At 44.3% G+C, this 17,945-nt stretch overlaps 1 protein-coding gene across 1 annotated transcript in view; it reads right to left on the minus strand.

The window, feature by feature from the left end:
- Positions 1 to 975: 975 nt before the first annotated feature.
- Positions 976 to 17,945, minus strand: part of ELAPOR2 (endosome-lysosome associated apoptosis and autophagy regulator family member 2) — a 53,903-nt gene continuing 36,933 nt past the window's right edge. The window contains exons 13-22 of the mRNA XM_056847631.1: positions 17,639 to 17,776; positions 16,100 to 16,363; positions 14,870 to 15,043; positions 12,812 to 13,001; positions 10,811 to 10,907; positions 10,100 to 10,201; positions 7,458 to 7,584; positions 4,677 to 4,855; positions 3,461 to 3,626; positions 976 to 1,281 (exon numbers count right to left, since the gene is read on the minus strand). Of these exons, the coding sequence (XP_056703609.1) occupies positions 1,222 to 1,281; positions 3,461 to 3,626; positions 4,677 to 4,855; positions 7,458 to 7,584; positions 10,100 to 10,201; positions 10,811 to 10,907; positions 12,812 to 13,001; positions 14,870 to 15,043; positions 16,100 to 16,363; positions 17,639 to 17,776 (1,497 nt within the window). The 3' untranslated portion in view covers positions 976 to 1,221. The remainder of the gene's footprint in view (positions 1,282 to 3,460; positions 3,627 to 4,676; positions 4,856 to 7,457; positions 7,585 to 10,099; positions 10,202 to 10,810; positions 10,908 to 12,811; positions 13,002 to 14,869; positions 15,044 to 16,099; positions 16,364 to 17,638; positions 17,777 to 17,945) is intronic.

Below are 17,945 nucleotides of genomic sequence, written 5' to 3' on the forward strand. Positions count from 1 at the left end.
TCTAAGAGCTGTGACTGGCTCAAGGTCACCCAGCAGGCTTTGTGCATAGGAGTGGGGAAACCAACCCGGTTCACCAGATTAGCCTCCGCCGCTCATGTGGAGGAGTAGGTAATCAAACCCAGTTCTCCAGATCAGAGTCCACCGCTCCAAACCACCACTCTTAACCACTACACCACCCCGGCTCTCTGCAAACTTGTGAATTACTGCAAACTTGTGAAGAGCTGCTTCAGACAAAGGGTTCACTACAGCGACAGAGCAATCCATGGCAGAGGTACACCCTTCCTAGGGTTATTGCAGTCCATGGGCTTAGAAGAGTGTAACTCTGTTTAGGATTGCAGTACAAATCACTCCCTTTCAGTTGCACTTCATTCCAGGCAAGTGGCTGCCCGTGTCACCTGGGCCCCAGTCTGAGCGTGATGCTCAGCAAAGAAAAGTGGTTCCATCAGTCAGACTGCAGGGCTCTGGTCTTCGATAATACATGTTCACTTCTTCCATATGATGACCACAAACCGTCTTTACAGCTGATTTTTGACAGGAGCAAAACTGAATCTCTAACGTCAAGCAAAACAACAAAGAAATCACACCATTCCAAGGTCTCTCTCCATTCCAAGGATTAAAAAGAAACCCTCCATGGTTCTTCCATCACAAGTACTGATCCTTGTTTTTAGCTCAGCACTGCAGCCTGAACACATCTGGAGCAACTTGGAGGAAACTTGCAAACCTTTCCAAAATTCTGGTAGTTTTACTACTGGGACAGAAGAGACAGGAATGGAAGAGGTACAAATGATGCCTGAATTAAGCAAATTTAAAATTTGTACCAGGTATGACCTGTCTCTTTTTCACGGGGCTGCCCACCACAGGTGGAAAAACTGGGATACCGTTTAATGGAAGCAAACGGCCAATTATTTAGTTTCCTTCTAGATGGTTAGTATTTCTGGAGGCACCATTCAAGTTATTTATCTCAGGCAAAGTTTCTTGGCCAACTCTACACACCTCTCTTTTTCTCCCTGAGTTGAAAGTCATCCCCAGCTTGTGACCCAAATGCTTTGCTTTGTTCTCCTTTTGGCAAGTTACTCAGTCTCGGGATAAGGCAACTTTGTCTTTTTGTTCCTCGCTTAGACTGCTGCACAGCATACCTCACTGGAGACCAGCAATCATGCTTCTACTGTGATCCCATCTAAACAGAAATCTGGTTTGCTGGTTCGAAGGTGAGGTGAATCTTCATATATTCTGAGATGTTGAGGATTTCATCTGCACAGATTCAAAGTGGTTGATTTTCTGCTGCATTGAAAAAGACAAGGTTGTTTCTAAGACTATGCATTATCCTCCTGTCCTCTGTATAGGGGGACTTTTGGTGCTCTCCCATCCAAAGGACTGATGAAGCTCACACCTGCTTAACTTAAAGATTAAACAAAGTTTAATCTTTGGCAGTGGCAGGTCTCCTTCAGGCAAAGGGCTGAGTCACCTGTCAAATTAGTGGGGAGGATGATGGGCCTAGGAATATTCCTCCAGCATCTTTATACACTCAAAAATGTAAACTGTGAATAAGAGTGAATGAGCTTTAGCAATGCATAGGCTCAGAGCCAAACTAGACATTACCTTTTTGCATTTGCATACAAGTGCATTGTAGTGTTCCCCCAGCCACACAGCAACTGGGGGGGACTGCTTTTTTTAAAAAAAGGAGACCCAATGGTGTCGTGAGGGGAGGAAGGGCTCCTGCGTCTGTTCCCCCTCCCCCCCCCAGGAGTTTTCTCAGGCAAAAACCACATGGAGTGGAGTTATTTTGCCATTATTTCTGTTTATTTTTATTTTTTCATTTATTTTTTCACATTTATAGCCTGTCCTCATCCCCAGCAAGCCAGGCTCAGGGCGGGTAATCTACATGGCACAGAAAAATCAGCAAAATAACTCCCCCCACGTGGTTTTGCTCAAGAAAACCACTGGGGGGTGGTGAGTCCTTTCTTCCCCCCACAGTGCTATTTCTGACTCCATTCAGGCTTTCCTTTTTAGAAGGAGTTCCCTGCAGCTCCTGTGTGGCTGCAGTGAATACTTGGATGCAAGTGCAAAAAAGTGCAAAAAAGTAATGCCTGGTTTGGCTCTCAGTTGAGGCCCAGGACTGCCTGCAGCTCTCCACTAAATATAGATTTAGTGGCAAAACCCCAGCGGTGTCACTTTCTAATGTGCAAAAAAGCCCCAGGCATACAAAAGACCATGCCAATAAATACAAAGGCTTAGTGCCACTGTAGTTTTTCAAGGGTTCATCTGTGCTTTCATACTGATGGGATTTCCACCACCCCCAGATGGGAAAACTCCTCTCCGGCTTAGACTGTCCATGCCTAGGTGGGAGAAGTCACAGCTTCCCATTTAGTCCCTGCCAAAATTTAAAGTATGCTGCAACAAACTAAAGGCACCTGTTGTGGAAAAGGTGGGAAGGTTAGACAAATGTTTATATACTTAAAGCACAACCATTATGGGTAAGCAACCTGCTTTTACTTCTTCGTGGTCTCTGTGCATCACTCTGATGGGTAGAGACTAGAGAGGTGACCACCTAGAGGCAGGTACAGGTGTTTCATCGACGGGGTAATGCCTCACAAAAGTGAAAGGCTGGGCCAAAGTGCCTGCTCATCAAAGCTTAAGAACAGGAGTCCCTCTAATGAAGGTGAAAGATATACTCACAGCCCTGGTAAAATCACCTCAAATTGTCCCTGGAAGTGGTTTCTGAGCCCACTCACAGCAAAACCTGATAATCCGAGACATCCAGTGGCTGAACTTCTGAAGCAACAAGCTGTCCTTTTTTGGGGCCCAAGCAATCTTGACCTTCTTGGTCTATCGGGGATTAATAAGAAACCTGCCTACCTTTTCTTTGAGAAGCTTCCACTCCCACAGAATCTGGCAGAGGACGGGTAAAGAGGAATTTACAATCCTCCTGCTGGAGCATGTAGAGAATCTCAACCCACATGGAGGCTGAAGGAATTGACGCATGTTTTAACCGAGGGTCTTTCAGTCATTTCAACCAGGTAGGGAACATTGGAAATGAGAGAGGCACTTGTGATTTGGAGACAATGAGCCCAAAGACAAGATCCGACTGCTGAGGAGATTGCCCATCAGTGTGATGCACAGAGACCATGAGCCAGTAATAACGTTTTCTAAAAATGGGATGTGGGAAAGAGCCAAGATCTGCATCTTAGGTCTCAACTCTGCCACAGCAGGTTGCGTAGTGCTGTAGTTTTGATTATTTTGAAGACTTTAATTGCCTAAATTGCTGTTTTACAGCTCTACAGAAGCCAGCCTGAGCACTGGAAAGGGAAGATTTCAATAATCTCTCTGCAGTAATGTGCAAACAACAGTGAGTAACTCAAAAGTGTTGTTTTGGGAACAAAACAAAGAGGGTTCAACAATTTGAACAATTATAAAAGAACTCTGTAAGGGATAAATCAGCCATCCTAAGTGCAGCACTCACCTTTGTTGCCAAGGATTTGAGTTTTCCTAGTAACGACTGTTTGTTGGAATATACTATTTCCTCTTCATTATCTTCCCCTTCCATGATAGCACAACTGTCAGCAGCTGGAAGCTCACATTCTTTTGAATTTGCAGACATCACCAGTTTGGAATATTTATACTCTAACCTAAAGGTATAAATAAATGCAGAGAATTCTGGTTTTGTGTCTGCAACATGCCTTCTTCTAATAATCAAACTGCAACAGAACATCAGCATTGCAAACTATGAACAGACATTCTAGACTTCAGCAGAATTTAGCGAGTAGAATGTACATTATTAACAGACTCTGAAACAAACAAGTGCAAAAACCATTGGTATGCCTTCTACTTCCAGGACCTTGAACCTAGTATCTTTGACCTTGTTCATGCCCTCAGAAAAAGTCATTAGTATGATCTCAGTGGGATAGCCATGTTAGTCTGTTCCAGTGTGTAGCAACAGGAGGCACTTGAATTGGTCCCTGCCTTCCTGGAACCCCCCTCCTACTCATGTGAGACAGAAACTGCTGGAACATCTGGCAGCTGCCACTCTATCATGGATTAACAGACAGAGAGTGTATAGATACATTCTCTGCCTCCCTCTTCCAATCACCTCCGGGTGGTGGTACGCTACTTGTGCAAATGTACTGAGCAGAAACAGAAGCTTCATGGACTTTTAGGTACTGAAGCACCACTAAGGACCAAATCCAGTGTTTCCCCCCCGCCACCCCCGGTGGATCTAGGACCAACTTATAGCTTTCTCTATTTCAAGATCACCCTCAGTGTTTTAGTCAGGCAGGTGATAGAAACATACAAACATGGATCTGGAAGAACCCTCATGGCTCATCTAGTCCAACCCCCCCGCACAACGCAGGAAATTCACAACTACTTCCCACCCGTCACTCCCCCAGTTACCCCTGCTCTATGCCCAGAGGAAGGCAAAGAACTCCAGGATCCCTGGGCCCATCTGGCCTGGAGGAAAATTTCTTCCTGACCCCGAAGTGGTGATCGGCATTACCCTGGGCATGTAAGAAGGGGCCATGAAAGCCGAGCACTACCTCCTCCCTTCCTGCCCTCCCTCTCGTGATCTGCCTAAGTTCACAGAATCAGCCTTGCTGTCTGATGGCCATCTAGCCTCTGCTTAAAAACCTCCAAAAAAGTATGGCACTGAACATCACTCTTAGGGTGCACATCCTACTTACTTCTGATTCTTCTTCCAGAAATAGCAAATTAAGGCAATCAGCAAGACAGCGGTGAATGCACCAACCGCTGCTCCAACTTTCAGCCAGAAGTCCACCATTTCACACCTGATAATCTTCTTTTCAGGCAAGGATACACCTCTTACACACAGCTTTGGTTCATTCCAGAAATATAAGATATCCTAAGACAGAAAGGAAGGAAGAGGAAGTAGGTCAGTAATTCTCAATATGTGTGTAAGGAGAGACCTGCTACCTAGTGTGCCACAAGATATAAATTAATCAAATAATCAAAGGCTTCTGTAAGCCGAAAGTCCACCCTCCCCCATTTCCAGAGTTTGCTCTGCATAAATCCATAAATTCTGGGCTGGCCTGGCCTTCTGTGATCAACATCTCCTGAGGCTGCTGTAAATTTGGTGCCTCTACCTTAAATAACCACCACCACCATCCCAGAGCCCTGCAAATACTCTCCATAGGCTTCAATGTAGACATTTTAAATTTAAATGCCTGCATTATACTATATGGGGAATCTTTGCCCTTTAACAGTAGCCAGCAAAAGCCAGAAAAAAACAATTTTTCCGCATTTTTTGAATGTGACTTTTTTGGCTGTTGTTAAATGGTGCATTTTTTGGCTCAGCATATCTGCATGCACATCCCTATACACCAGTACTGGGGAAGGGGAAGGAAGGGAACCTATCTACTGCTGGTTGGCTGATATGGGGCTGCTGCCTCTCCTAAAAAGACCTGACAATGTGGTGAGTACGTATTGTCAGTTTCACTGTTAGCTACATGGAGAGGTAAAGCCTGAACCTGGCCTTTACTTTTGCTGAAACAGACCAGATGGATATTCTTTTCTACCTGTTGATAGACAACTGTCAAGACAGTGGTCCCTCTTCCACTAAGTTGCGGGCCCTCTGTGCTCCTAAGCATATTCTCCAAAAACCATTGCTTAGGACTGTAGCCGTAAATGATTTCCCCTCCAGTAAACAACAATATGGGAGGAAGGAGACTTTAGTGTCCCTCTAAGTTTCCTTGTTTCCATGAAATCAAGGTCCATTTATTTTTAAATGAGGCCCAGATAAACATTATGAAGTAGCTGAGGAGGCATAGCTTACCAGGCACTCCCCCGAAAGACACTAATGGGACTGCAAAACTATAGAGAGAGCAAATAGCCCAGTGTTAAAATCAATTATAGAAATTCTTCACAGGCAATCAGAAAATAGATGAAGTAGAACTCCAGGAGCACCCACTCCACAGAAGATTGACAGAGTAGAATGGGAAAGCTCTCCTGCGTTAAAATGCCCAAGTCGAAATTCCAGGTCATTGAAAGCCAAATCCAGCCACCCCACCCCCCAAATACAACATTATCTGAGATTTGAATACCCAAATAGGTACTCAGGTTCTAGCTATTTGTGGTGGCAGCACTTTTCATATTTTGGACTGTGCAGACACAGAATATCCATGGTCACAGCAATAGCCGTAGGCACACTGCCTTCCTACACCAATGTGTCAGGTATATAGGGATACACACACTTTCTGTTGAGCTGAGGCAGGCAGTGTGGCAGAGGATGTAGCTATTTGGTAGCTTTGGAGATTACCCTGGTTCAGCGGTTGAGCATCTGCTTGGCATGCAGAAGGTCCCAGGTCCAATCCCCGGCATTCCCAGGTGATGTGAAAGGCCTCTTCCTGAGACCCTGCCAGTCAGGGGAGGCAACACTGACCTTGATAGACCAAGGGTCTGTCTCACTTGAAGGCAGCTTCATTCATGGCCTATGTAGCTCCTGCACTTTACACTAGAACTCAAATACATGCTCAGCCCACTAGTTCTGTCGGCACCATGTTTTCACCACAAGTAAACAGCAATATGGGCTTTTAATATTAGTCCTGCTTGTGCCAGAAGTAATGCAGATCTTTCCTCTGATCTGAGTTCTCACCTCAGTACCAAAACATCAGAAGGATGCAACCCAACACTGAGCAGATTAATGGGGAGGGAGAAGTAGCACACTGGTTTTTGCAGAGTTTGACAAATGCCCCACCTAAAGCATGTGTAGCTCATTGGCACATGTATCTATACAAAGGTGCATGGAAAAGTCCAGGGCCTTGGCTTGCCATGTTGGTTCTGGCCCCTCTGTCTTGTAGGAAATCATCTTTAAATATAGACTGCCTCAAGCGGGTACCATGTAGTGTCTAAGAGAGTGATCTGGAAGATTCCTAGATCAAATCTCACCTCTGCTACAACTCAGTAGATATCCTTGGGCAAGTCACTTTGCCACCTTCAGTATCTGGATAACATTACTGACCTATCTTACAGGGCACTTGTAAGAATCACTGTGATAATAACCACAAAGGGCTTTGAACACAGAGAGGATTATACAAATCCTAATTCCCTCCAAGACAATTTTGACCAATCACATCAAAAGAGCATTAGTTTTGCGCTGTGCACCAAAATGAGTCCTCTGTGCAACTAAAACACTGGGGGGGGTGAAAGGCAGGAATAATTTAGCAGAGCAGTTGAGAGGCTGGCTCAAATGGTGAAATTGGCATGTGGATTGTACAACTTCCTGGCTCATCAATCTGAACAGAGATCTTCCACCCTGAGCCTGGCTTTGGCTGGGGAGGGTGGGATAGAAGTCTAAAGCAAATAATAACAATAACAATAATAATAATAGTGCCACTTGGGATCTTATTTACCACTTCAAACAAGTATGCCTATGTTTTTCTAAAAATGCACGCTTTTAAGAACATCTAACATTTAGCCATTGTATTAATGAGCAGCCAGTCCCTTACCTGGTTTCCTTTTTTACAAGCCCCCTCAATCTCATGGTAATCCTGTTGTGTACACAAGGGGCAGGCTTCGGCACTTTCCCACAAGAAGTAGAACGAGCAGCCATCGCAAGTGCCCGCAGGACACAAACTAGAAGAGAAACCATGCATTAATTCATTGCCAGTCTATGCAGCACACTGGCTTTTAGACAATATGGGAAACAGATTTTTTTTTCTTCAAAAAATACTCCCTGGGTAACTGGAACCGTATTGGTTAAATAGCCCTGGGAGTTAGAGCACACCCTCGGCTCAGAGGGTGCACAGAGATATTTAATCAAATTAACAAGCCTGGGTGGTACTGAGGTAGCCTCCAGTTTCTCTCAGAGGAAAAAGGATGGAGGGTGCTATACATTTGGAAAGGCTCTGTCCCCATGTAACATTTTCCAGAAGTGGGATGGCGTCTGCAGCAGTATACACACATTCGCACCATCTGTTTTATGGGTTGGATATCAAGGATCTGTTCTTATGTCAAATCTGTGGGATCCTACCCTATACTGATAATCTTCTGGGATTAATATAATTGCAGTTGGACCACTGCTAAAAACAACTCTTGACTCTCTTCTTATCCATGCTCTTCTGGTTTATCCTCCCCCCAAGAAAATGATGGAGAAGCGTCGGGCAGGGATGGCATCTTTCTCATCCAACAACCCCTGATTCTGCCCCCTCCCCCCAGAGAGAAACATTTTGACTCTGGGCGGGGCCAGCAATGGCTGGAAAAGACTGCTGTCTACTCTGCTGCCTACTGGTAGTCTACTGAATCTTCATTTGGGGGTTGTACTTTTTGAAAGCCACTTCCTGAATTTTTCTTGGCTGAAAAATGAAATAAACAAGCCACAACGTGTTGTCACTTGGAGGCCTTGTTGGGATTGTCACATATACAATGCTGACTCATAACGGCATGATCACTTCCTATAGTTAGTTCCATCACTGCGAAAGACTTGAATTGCAGTGGATGGTGGGGCTGGTCACCGTCTAAAAGCATTGTTTCCAAGGGGAGGACACCTGCATTTGGAGGTGGGGGTGTTTAGTCTGTGTAGAATTTCACACATGTGTAGTATTTGCACACACACAGGTTGGGGACCTGCAATGACTTGTGGGGGCATCTCATTTTCCCCTCCCTCACTACATCCACTTTTCCTTTCCTGAAAGCCCCCACAGCCTCTTACCTTTTCCGCTTCCTTCTCTCCTTCCCACCCACCAGCCAGCCTACCTTTATCTGTCTTCAGCTTTCCCCCCTTTCCTCTGCTGGCAGCCTCTCCCCAGGAAAACTATAGCCCAGTTGCATTGTGCCAGCTGATCTGGGCCCATTTTCACCGGGGGGGGAACCTGCAAGGACTTGTGGGGGGCACCTCACTTTGTCTTGCACTCCCTCCCCACACTATTTCCTCTTTCACTCATCCTAGAAATTCCCATATCCTTACTTTTCCCTGCTCCTTCATACCCCCCACCAATCTATTGTCTGTCTGCCCCCGTCTTATTTATTTACTTCATTTATATCCTGCCATTCTCCACAGTTGGGACCTAGTTCTGCTTACATCATTATCCTCTCCTCCATTTTATCCTCACAATAATTCAGTGAGGAAGGTTAGTGTGGGAATGTGTAACTGTCCCGAGGTCACCCAATGAGTTTCCACAGCATAATGGGGATTCAAGTGCCAGTCTGAAACTCTAACCACTACACTGAACCGGTTTTTGAGGGTGGCTGCGGTTGAACAGTAGCAAGTAGCCAGGCCTGAGTGAGACATGCGGTTTGGGTGGCATCAAGTAGCCCAGTGGTTGCTGCCTGGCCTCGCCTCAATGAGTCCTCCCTCAAAGAACAGAACAGCCCTGGAAAGGGCCCTGCCCCCTCCCCCTGCCTTTTACTGACAGAAACTAAGCAGAAACCAAACCTAGAATGCTGGCAAAGCTGTTGCAGTTGCCTAGCAACAGCCACTGAGGGCATCTGTTTATTAACGCTACAGGCATTCCTTTTATTGCTTTCGTTTCTTTTTTAACCACCCATTATTATTTTTTAGACTTCCGATTTTTCTGCAAACCTCAGGCACTTTTCAGGTTTTATTGAAAGAACTGTCTTGTCCATTAACTGCTCTAATCTCGGGATTTAAGTATCCTCAGATGGAGCCACACTTTACTATTAGGATATACAATATGGTACATATCAGCCATAAGAGCTTCTATGACCGCTGTTTTTTTCTTATTGTTTTGATTGTTTTATTGGCTGGTTTTTACTCGTTACAATTGTAAACCACTTAGGATTGTCACCAGCAGAGATGCTGCCCAAGTGCAGGATACAAGCTGCAGCATCTTCTACAGCTGCAACTAGGAGCTGCTGCCAAAACCTCATCAAAAGCAAAATTCAGTCCAAATTCAGCAGGTCAACAGTTCAGTTCCTGAGCTTCGGAGAGATACAAAGTGAACTTCTACCGGTATATGCAATTTTTTTAGGCAGGCATGGTCATTAGATTTTACCTAAAGTAAAGGTTGAGGTTCTCGTTCAGTTTACGTATTTTAATTAATCAATTAATTTAATTTCATTAAAGGGAAAGCCCAAAAAGTATAGGGAGACCCATAGCAACCCCAGTGACATTATTAATCACAGTAAAGACCTGGGAACTGAAATTTTCCCTTGGCCAGGTTTTGCAGGATCACATCTCAGGGTCACAACACAAGTGCGTCCGATTTCACAGGTGGCTGTAATTCCAGTAGACCTACAAAGAAATAAAAACAAGGTACTCAACGAAAGAGACTTTTTAAAGCAACTCTTCTGGAGGACCAATGCCCCAAGGACCCAACTATTTCTGCTTCCCCCCAGCAATTAATTAAGGCCTTTTGGTGCCTTCCCCCTCAGAAATTAAGTGAGGCCTTCAAGATCAGTCCCAAGTTGGAATCTGGAAGAAAGCTAAGGAATGCTCAACTCTACTGTCTGTAAATCTCCTGAGGACTATGATATATATCCACATGAGATGTAACTGTGACTAACTGGAGGATCCTGGCAAGCCCTGTCAGCAGTTGGAGCTCTCCCATGGAACAGACATGAGTAAATAGACCAGAGTGGGGGGCCGGTTGGGCAATGTCTTATAATTAATCTAAGGCCAGTTTTCTTGATGTAGTTATTAAAATGAAGGGAAGGAAAATCAATACTGATGTTTACAGGAAACCAACTGATGCTAATTCTTTCTCATCTGGGGACAGCTTCCACCCTTACCATCTTAACAGGTAGTTCCCCTGTTACCATGTCAATTTTCTCTGAACTTCTACATTCCTCCAAAAAATAGTTTAACTCGATATATTTGTACAAGAGAGAGACTTCTACCTACTTGTAATAGAAATGCACATCAGGTATCTTCCTTTCAGACTGATTAAACATTTTTGGATTAAAATTAATGTTTCCCAGATTTGGTTCTATAGTGGCTCCTAGACAGGGGAGAAAAGGAATTTCATACAAGAGGAACAAATGTTGAATTTTAATACATTAAATTCAATATACGGTCTATAAAATTGTCAGTGCTTTTTGATTTGATGAAATGGAATCTGTCTTGTATCCAAGTCAGCCATTTTCTAGGAATTTTCACGTGGATTTCAAGGAAAATTCATGAAATCCATGAAAACAAAAAGCTTTAACCCAGGAACTAGATGTCATGGTATCTGTCATTCACAGTTCACTCATGAATGGTTCCAACGTGGGTCTTATGAAAGGACAGCTGTTCACTTTAATGTCAATCAAGTAAGCTAGTTAATCAACCAGTTTCATTTGAATACTCTGTGGATGCTGAGATGGGTTATCTTCTCAGTGTAGCACCTGAGACATGGAACACCCCTATTATTATCAACTGCTTGACACCAGGTCTACTGACCTTTCAACATTAAGAGAAGAGAAATTTCTTTGTTCAGGTGTTTAGCTTTGTTTGGCTGTTTGGTTCATTTCCTTCCCTTTCTTGCATATCATTGTGAGGATAAAACGAAAGAGAGGAGAACTATGGTAAGCTGATATGGGTCCCCATAGTGGAGAAAGGCAGGGTATAAATGAAGCACATTAATACAAATGAACAAAATCATCCTGTGGGGTTTTATGGCTCACCAATTTCAAGATCCTTTACTACAAACCTAATACATATACTTTGCTCTGTTTATGTGTGCATTTATTAGGCTGGCTCCTACCAGCTTTTCTGCTGGTGCAGGAGGGAGAGTGGAGACCTTTGTAGCCCCATCCTGTGCGGTTAGATGTGTATGCAGGCCCCACGATCCTTGGGACAGCCCTTGCAGCGGTCAAATGAAGCCCCTCCCTCCTGAGCCAGTGGAAAAGCTGCTAGGGAACAATCTAATATCTGTTAACTGTCCTTTCCTTTTGGTTCTCCTGCTTATTTCCTTTCTTGAGATGGATTGTGATGCTGTTTGTTGTTGTTGTTTGTCATCTAGATTTGATTATGCTGAACCACCAGTGGCCCTTCAACAGGTCCCAAGGTTGTAAAAAAACCCTGGGTGATATATTCCCAGCTCTGTATAAAATAACCTGAATGGCAGGATGCTCTCCAGTGGGACACTGAATGATCCCTCCTTCTCTGTGATTCAAGCCCGCTTGTCATAATACAATTTCCAGCAGGGAAATCAAACTGACTGGTAGTTTACAAGAGAGTCCAACCCTTTGTAACCCATGTCATTTTCATGTTTACATTTTATTTCTATTAAAAGGTTAAGACTTCTGGGTAACAAAAATGAGAAGCATGCATACTGGATGGGGGATACACTTCTAGGTAGTAGTGTGTGAGAACGAGACCTTGAGGTACAATTGGTCTGCAAGGTAAATACGAGCAGCTGGTGTAATGCAAAGGCTGTTGTAAAAAAGTTTCAATCCTATGCAGACCAGCCTCACGTCTCAGAACCACATTGGGAGTACATTTGGAAGTGTTGAACAGGGCCCTTAGGAATTTTGACTGGACTCTTTCTAGTATTGTGAAGTTACTGAATGGTCCTAATTGCGCTCCATACATAAGTTGGGGTAAGGTTTAGCCAGATATAGTTTAATAGCAGATGGAATAAAACCTCCCCCTTGGGTTTTGAAAAATCTAAGTATTGCGTTGGAGCTTCTTTGTGCAGAATGTGCCGCAGCTTGTGTTACACAGACGCCATCCTAGATTGAGAGCCATAAGGAAACCTTCGGACCTTGAGGTTTAGAAAAGCAGGTCGCAACAAATCCCACATTCTTTGAAAGCTGCAAAGCATAGTCACTGGATTAGACCATGTGACACTATGACCATCCCTTTCTCCGCTTAGGAGCCGCTTACTCTTTATCAGAGCAAGCAGAAGATTAAGGGTCTTACCAAGAAATGTGTCGGCAAGGCTGTTGGACTGAAGTGCCAAAGCAGTTCGGAATCCTTTGCTGTCAGGAGGGATGATCGTCGACTGGCAGACAAAAGCCCTCACAACGTTGGAATAATATTCCGACTCTGCTACCATGTCTTTCAGTGTAATATCCGTTATATTGTCAGCACAAAATGCCATCTTTTCTCCCTGTGGAAGTTAAATGGAAAAAGAAGAGATAAGTATGTTCCTTTCATGCAGGATTTTCTAACATCTTGTGAATCAAGAGGTCACGGGCCTCTCGCTGTGATTTAGAGCTAATCTGCCAAAAATTAAGGAGGGGGACACACAAAACATTAAGCTGCACTCCCATAGAAGAACTGATTCGATTCCTTTGCAAACTGTCACACGGCCATCCCTTTTCACACATATTTAGTCACAAACAGCAGTGAGAAATGACATCCTTTATGTTCATCAGGGCCCCATGCTGCTTATTTGCAGGGCATAATGATTTGCCTTGTAAATTAAATGCAGTTCAGGCTTTAGACAAGGACACGCTCCCTGGCTGAGATTTACAGAAATTTGGAAAATGGAAGGAGTATCGTTACTGAAAGCCAAATGGCTGCAACATTTTCACAATGCAGGATGCAAGAGTGTGACAGATTACCTATTTTACAGATTCGCATAAATTCATACAGAAGCGTTTCCCATTACTGCAAGATGACATTACTTCATACCATTGGGAAATGCTCATCTGATACACAGCATTTCAGAGTAATAGCAATGACACTACAGTGAGAGAAGATTTCCTTCCCCCCAAGCCCAACTGCCGCATAAAAAAGCATTTTAAGAGCAAAAAACAAAAAACGGAGGAATCTGAAAGTAAGGGGAGGGGGAGAAATCAAAGCCTTGTTTTTAAAAAGCCTTTCTTTTGCTCAGAAAGCGCTCCAAGGTAGCAGGAAGCAGGAAGTACTTGAATCCCCGCCTCTTTACACACTGCTTCATGATTGGCTGTGAGAGAAGCCAATCTTCTGTGTTTCTCCCTAATGCAGTATGCACGCTCCATGACTCCGGAATGAGCCAGGATGAATGGTTTAATTCGGGCTAGAAGAGGAATGGGAAAAGCCGGGTTCGTTTTGCGTCGAAACAGCGTTGAGCTTCCAAGGAATGAGATAGCGTGCAGACTGAAAAATTTGATCCTGGCTGAAATAGGGAATACAGGAGGTTAAAGCGACCATGCATAAATGACCATAATGCAATTTAAGCAGGTCAGCACAGAATATTCTCTAGTTTTGATTATCAAGTTGGCAATAGTGATTGCAGTAGAAGTGTTTTCCCCAACACCTTTGCGCAATTATTCACTTTTTTGTCCTGTTTGATACTATTATTTTGCCTACAGTGTTGCTGCTTCTTACTACTCTCCCCCTGGCTTGTGCTTTTTTCTTCTTCCTGGATTAGTCATATGAACAGTCCCAGTCAGTCAGGGATCCAACAGAGTGAGATGACATCCCTGCACTATGTAGTCAATTGAATTTGTGTGTGTGATGATATCACTGAGGATGAATGAGAGCAAGTGAGAGTGAAGGCAATGCTTCTGGTTCAATTGTATTTATGATACCAGCCAATCAAAGGCAGTGGCTCAGTGGCAGAGCATCTGCTTTGCAAGCAGAAGGCCCCAGGTTCAATCTCTGGCATCTCCAGTTAAAACGAGCAGGTAGTAGGTGATCTTTAAGACCTCTGCCTGAGTCCTGGGAGAGCTGCTCCCAGTCAGAGTAGGCAATACTGGCCTTGAATGGGAATTTTATATTGTTATTATGAGTATGCCAGGTGCCTTATAACTTTGTATTTTATAAGAGTATATATTTATTGTTGTCTGGTTGGTGCAGTATCAATAAACATTTACATTTACTAGCCTTGATGGACCAATGGGCTGATTCAGTATAAGGCAGCTTCATCCATGTGCATGCCCGTAGTAAATACACAGAGAATACTGTGATGTCACATGTTGTATAGTAAATTAGATTTTGCTCTGTGTCACACATGATCATTAGGTCTGCTTTAGGAAGGCCAACTCTTACCTGGTTTCCACACAGGCTGATGTTGAAGAAATGGAAGAACTTTGTCCCTCTCGCTGTAAAGCTTGGTCCATTCATTACTGAGCCTACTCTGTTCAGGTTGCTAAAATCATAGTTCAGGCTCTGGTTGTCCATGACATACGACAGCTTGCAATTGTTGAAGCATGAAGAATGGTCCTTAGAAAGGAAAGCAAAAAAGAAATTGAATTTTAGCGCGGAAGTCACAAATGATCATTTTGCATGATTACATTTAACCACCATGAAAATGGATATCCGATACAGAATTCTGTATCTGAGAATCTTGATTCTTTTTTAAAGTTAGGTTTCTAGCCCTTATGCATGCAAAGGTAAGATTCTGAACACATGAATCTGGAATTCTGGCTTGGACAAAATTTCTTAGAATTTGGATTTTGTTGTGCGCAATGCTGAACATCTTCTCCTCCTCCTCTCTTGGTGAACATCTCTTGGTCATATTCAACCGTGATCATGAACTGCTAAGTCCTATCCAAGATTTATAAACTTACCCAAGCACAACTATATGTCTTCTACAAGCCGCAGCTGCTTGTATGGACCTGAAATTGTACACATTAGAAACTAAACAGTCCTGCTTGGCTACAGCACAGTGACAAACAGACAGCTTGTTTGTTCAAAGGACTAGAGTCACAGATAACAGGTCTCGACAGTTACATGCTATTGCCATCGGGTGTCTGAATTCACTCTTCTCTACTTAAGGATAGATGGACTCACATTCTAGCTGTATCTGAAGAAGCGAGCTGTGGCTCACGAAAGCTCATACCCTGCCAGAAATTTTGTTAGTCTTTAAGGTGATACTGGACTCTTGCTCTTTTCTCTGCTATTGACAGACTAACACGGCTACTCATTGTGATTTATCTGCCAGAAATGTTGTAGTCTTGGTGCTACTGGACTCTTGCTCTTTTCTACTGCTTTTGACAGACTAACATGGCTACCCATCATGATCTAAACTAAATGCCAGAAATTTTGTTAGTCTTAAAGGTACTAGTGGACTCTTCCTCTTTTCTACAGATAACAGGTCTGTCAGTGGCCATCAGCTATATTGTGCTTCAGATTATCAGGCAATGGAGGCCAGTGGCAAGGGACAGGGTCTTCCCACCCTGCTCTGCTTCTAAGCTTTTCAGCAGCTTCTGCATGGCTGATTTCAGTCAAAATGACTAGATGCCTGATTTCAGTCGAAACTGCCCGTAGCTGACTTACCTTGGTGCTTCGGCTGCCAGGCCCACACGGGACACATGCCTCTGGGCCATACACTTGATGAGCGGACAGGTAAGTGTTGGGCGGGCACTCCTTGCACTGACTGGTTTCCTTTTCTATGTAGTGCCCAGCAGGGCAAGGGATGCAGGATGAGCCAGACTGTTCAGAACCAACAGCACAGGCCTGGCAGAAGGAGGCAACCCCATCAACTGTGTTGGTCACAGTTATCATGTAAATCTTTGCCGTGTCATAGATGAGCTTCCTGCTCTGGGTGGGAGGGGGAGAAAACAGCGTAAAGTAAAACAGAGGCTCTACTGACACATGTTTTAAATGGGTCATACTAAGCATCGCCTTTAGTCCTTTTATTACTGCAATATTCTTGCAGAACAACAGAACCCAATGGTTGGCTTTCCGGCCCCGTTCACGAACAAAAGTTGGCGCACTGGATCTTGTGGTGCTGACAAAGGTCAACAATGCTAGCCTTAGAGAGACAGCATGGTGCAGCAGTTAAGAGCAGTGGACTCTAATTGGGACAAGTGGGTTTGATTCCCCGCTCCTCCATATGAGCGGCAGGGCAGGCTCAAATCTGGAGAACCAGGTTTGATTTCCCGCTCCTCCACATGAAGCCTGCTAGTCACAGTTCTCTCAGAACTCTCTCACTTACCTGACACGGTTCCTGTTGTGTGTGTGCAGGGGGGGAGGTGATTGTAAGCTGCTTTAACAAGTAAAGAAAAACGGGGTATATAAACCAACATGAACCTCAGAAGCTCACCACATCTGCCTGTAATACAAGCCAGAAAAGGGCTCCTCTTTCACATCCCTATTCACTTCTGCAGTGCTGTAGATGAAAGAAGGGAAGTCTCCCCCTCTCCCTGTCCCTCCTTGGGGAGGAGTTCTACACCTTCTCCCAGGCACCTTCCTTCCCCTGCCCAGCAAATTGCCAGGGAGACTGGGAAACATAGGGGTCCCATCTTCCCCCACCCTTCGAGTGCCTTCTGCTCATCTCCACCCTACTTAGAAGCACTCTGGTTGTGGGAGACACATTCACAGATGCAGCCAAGGATAAGAAAGAATTTCAGTGCACAGCTGAAGAGGAGAGCCTCTCCTCTGATAGAGAGGAAAGCAACAGGCTCAAGCAATGAGACACTCCAGTTGACAGTCAGAATGCCACATGCTGTGATGGAGTGTAAATCATACAATCTTAGTTGGAAGGGACCTCAGGGTCATCTAGTCCTACCCCCTGCACAATGCAGGAAATTCACAACTACCTTCCTCCTGCTCCCCCAATGACCCCTACTCCACGCCCAGAAGATGGCAACAAAAACCGCTCCAGGATCCCGTGCAAAACTGGCCTGGAGGAAAAGTGCTTCCTGACTCCAAAGTGGCGATTGGCATTACCCTGAGCACGTTAAGAAGGGGCCACGAGAGCCAAACACTGACTCACTTCCTGCCCTCCCTGTCATGATCTGCTTCAATTCACAGAATCAGATTTACTGTCAGATGGCCATCTAGCCTCTGCTTTAAAAATATGCCATTACTTACTTCATGGCCTTGATTTGTTCTCTGAAAAGCCCAGGTGAATGTAAAAGAAGCATTTTTGGAGATAACATATGTGTACGACTGCTTCTCCTTCATGCCACTCCAGGATTTCACCACATTGGTGTACTTCTTATTGATATCCTGGAAGAAAAAGACATTGGACAAATGAACAATGTTAGTCAGAAGAATTGGCTTGTTAAATAAAGCAAGCAAGGAAACCTTCTCTTGGGGGGAGGACAGCATGGAACCACCCAGGTCTACCCCACTTAGGTCATAAGGAGAAAGCCATTGCTCATGTGCCAATGGAGAG

The sequence above is a fragment of the Euleptes europaea genome, chromosome 3 (genome assembly GCF_029931775.1).
Source record: "Euleptes europaea isolate rEulEur1 chromosome 3, rEulEur1.hap1, whole genome shotgun sequence".
NCBI lineage: Eukaryota > Metazoa > Chordata > Lepidosauria > Squamata > Sphaerodactylidae > Euleptes > Euleptes europaea.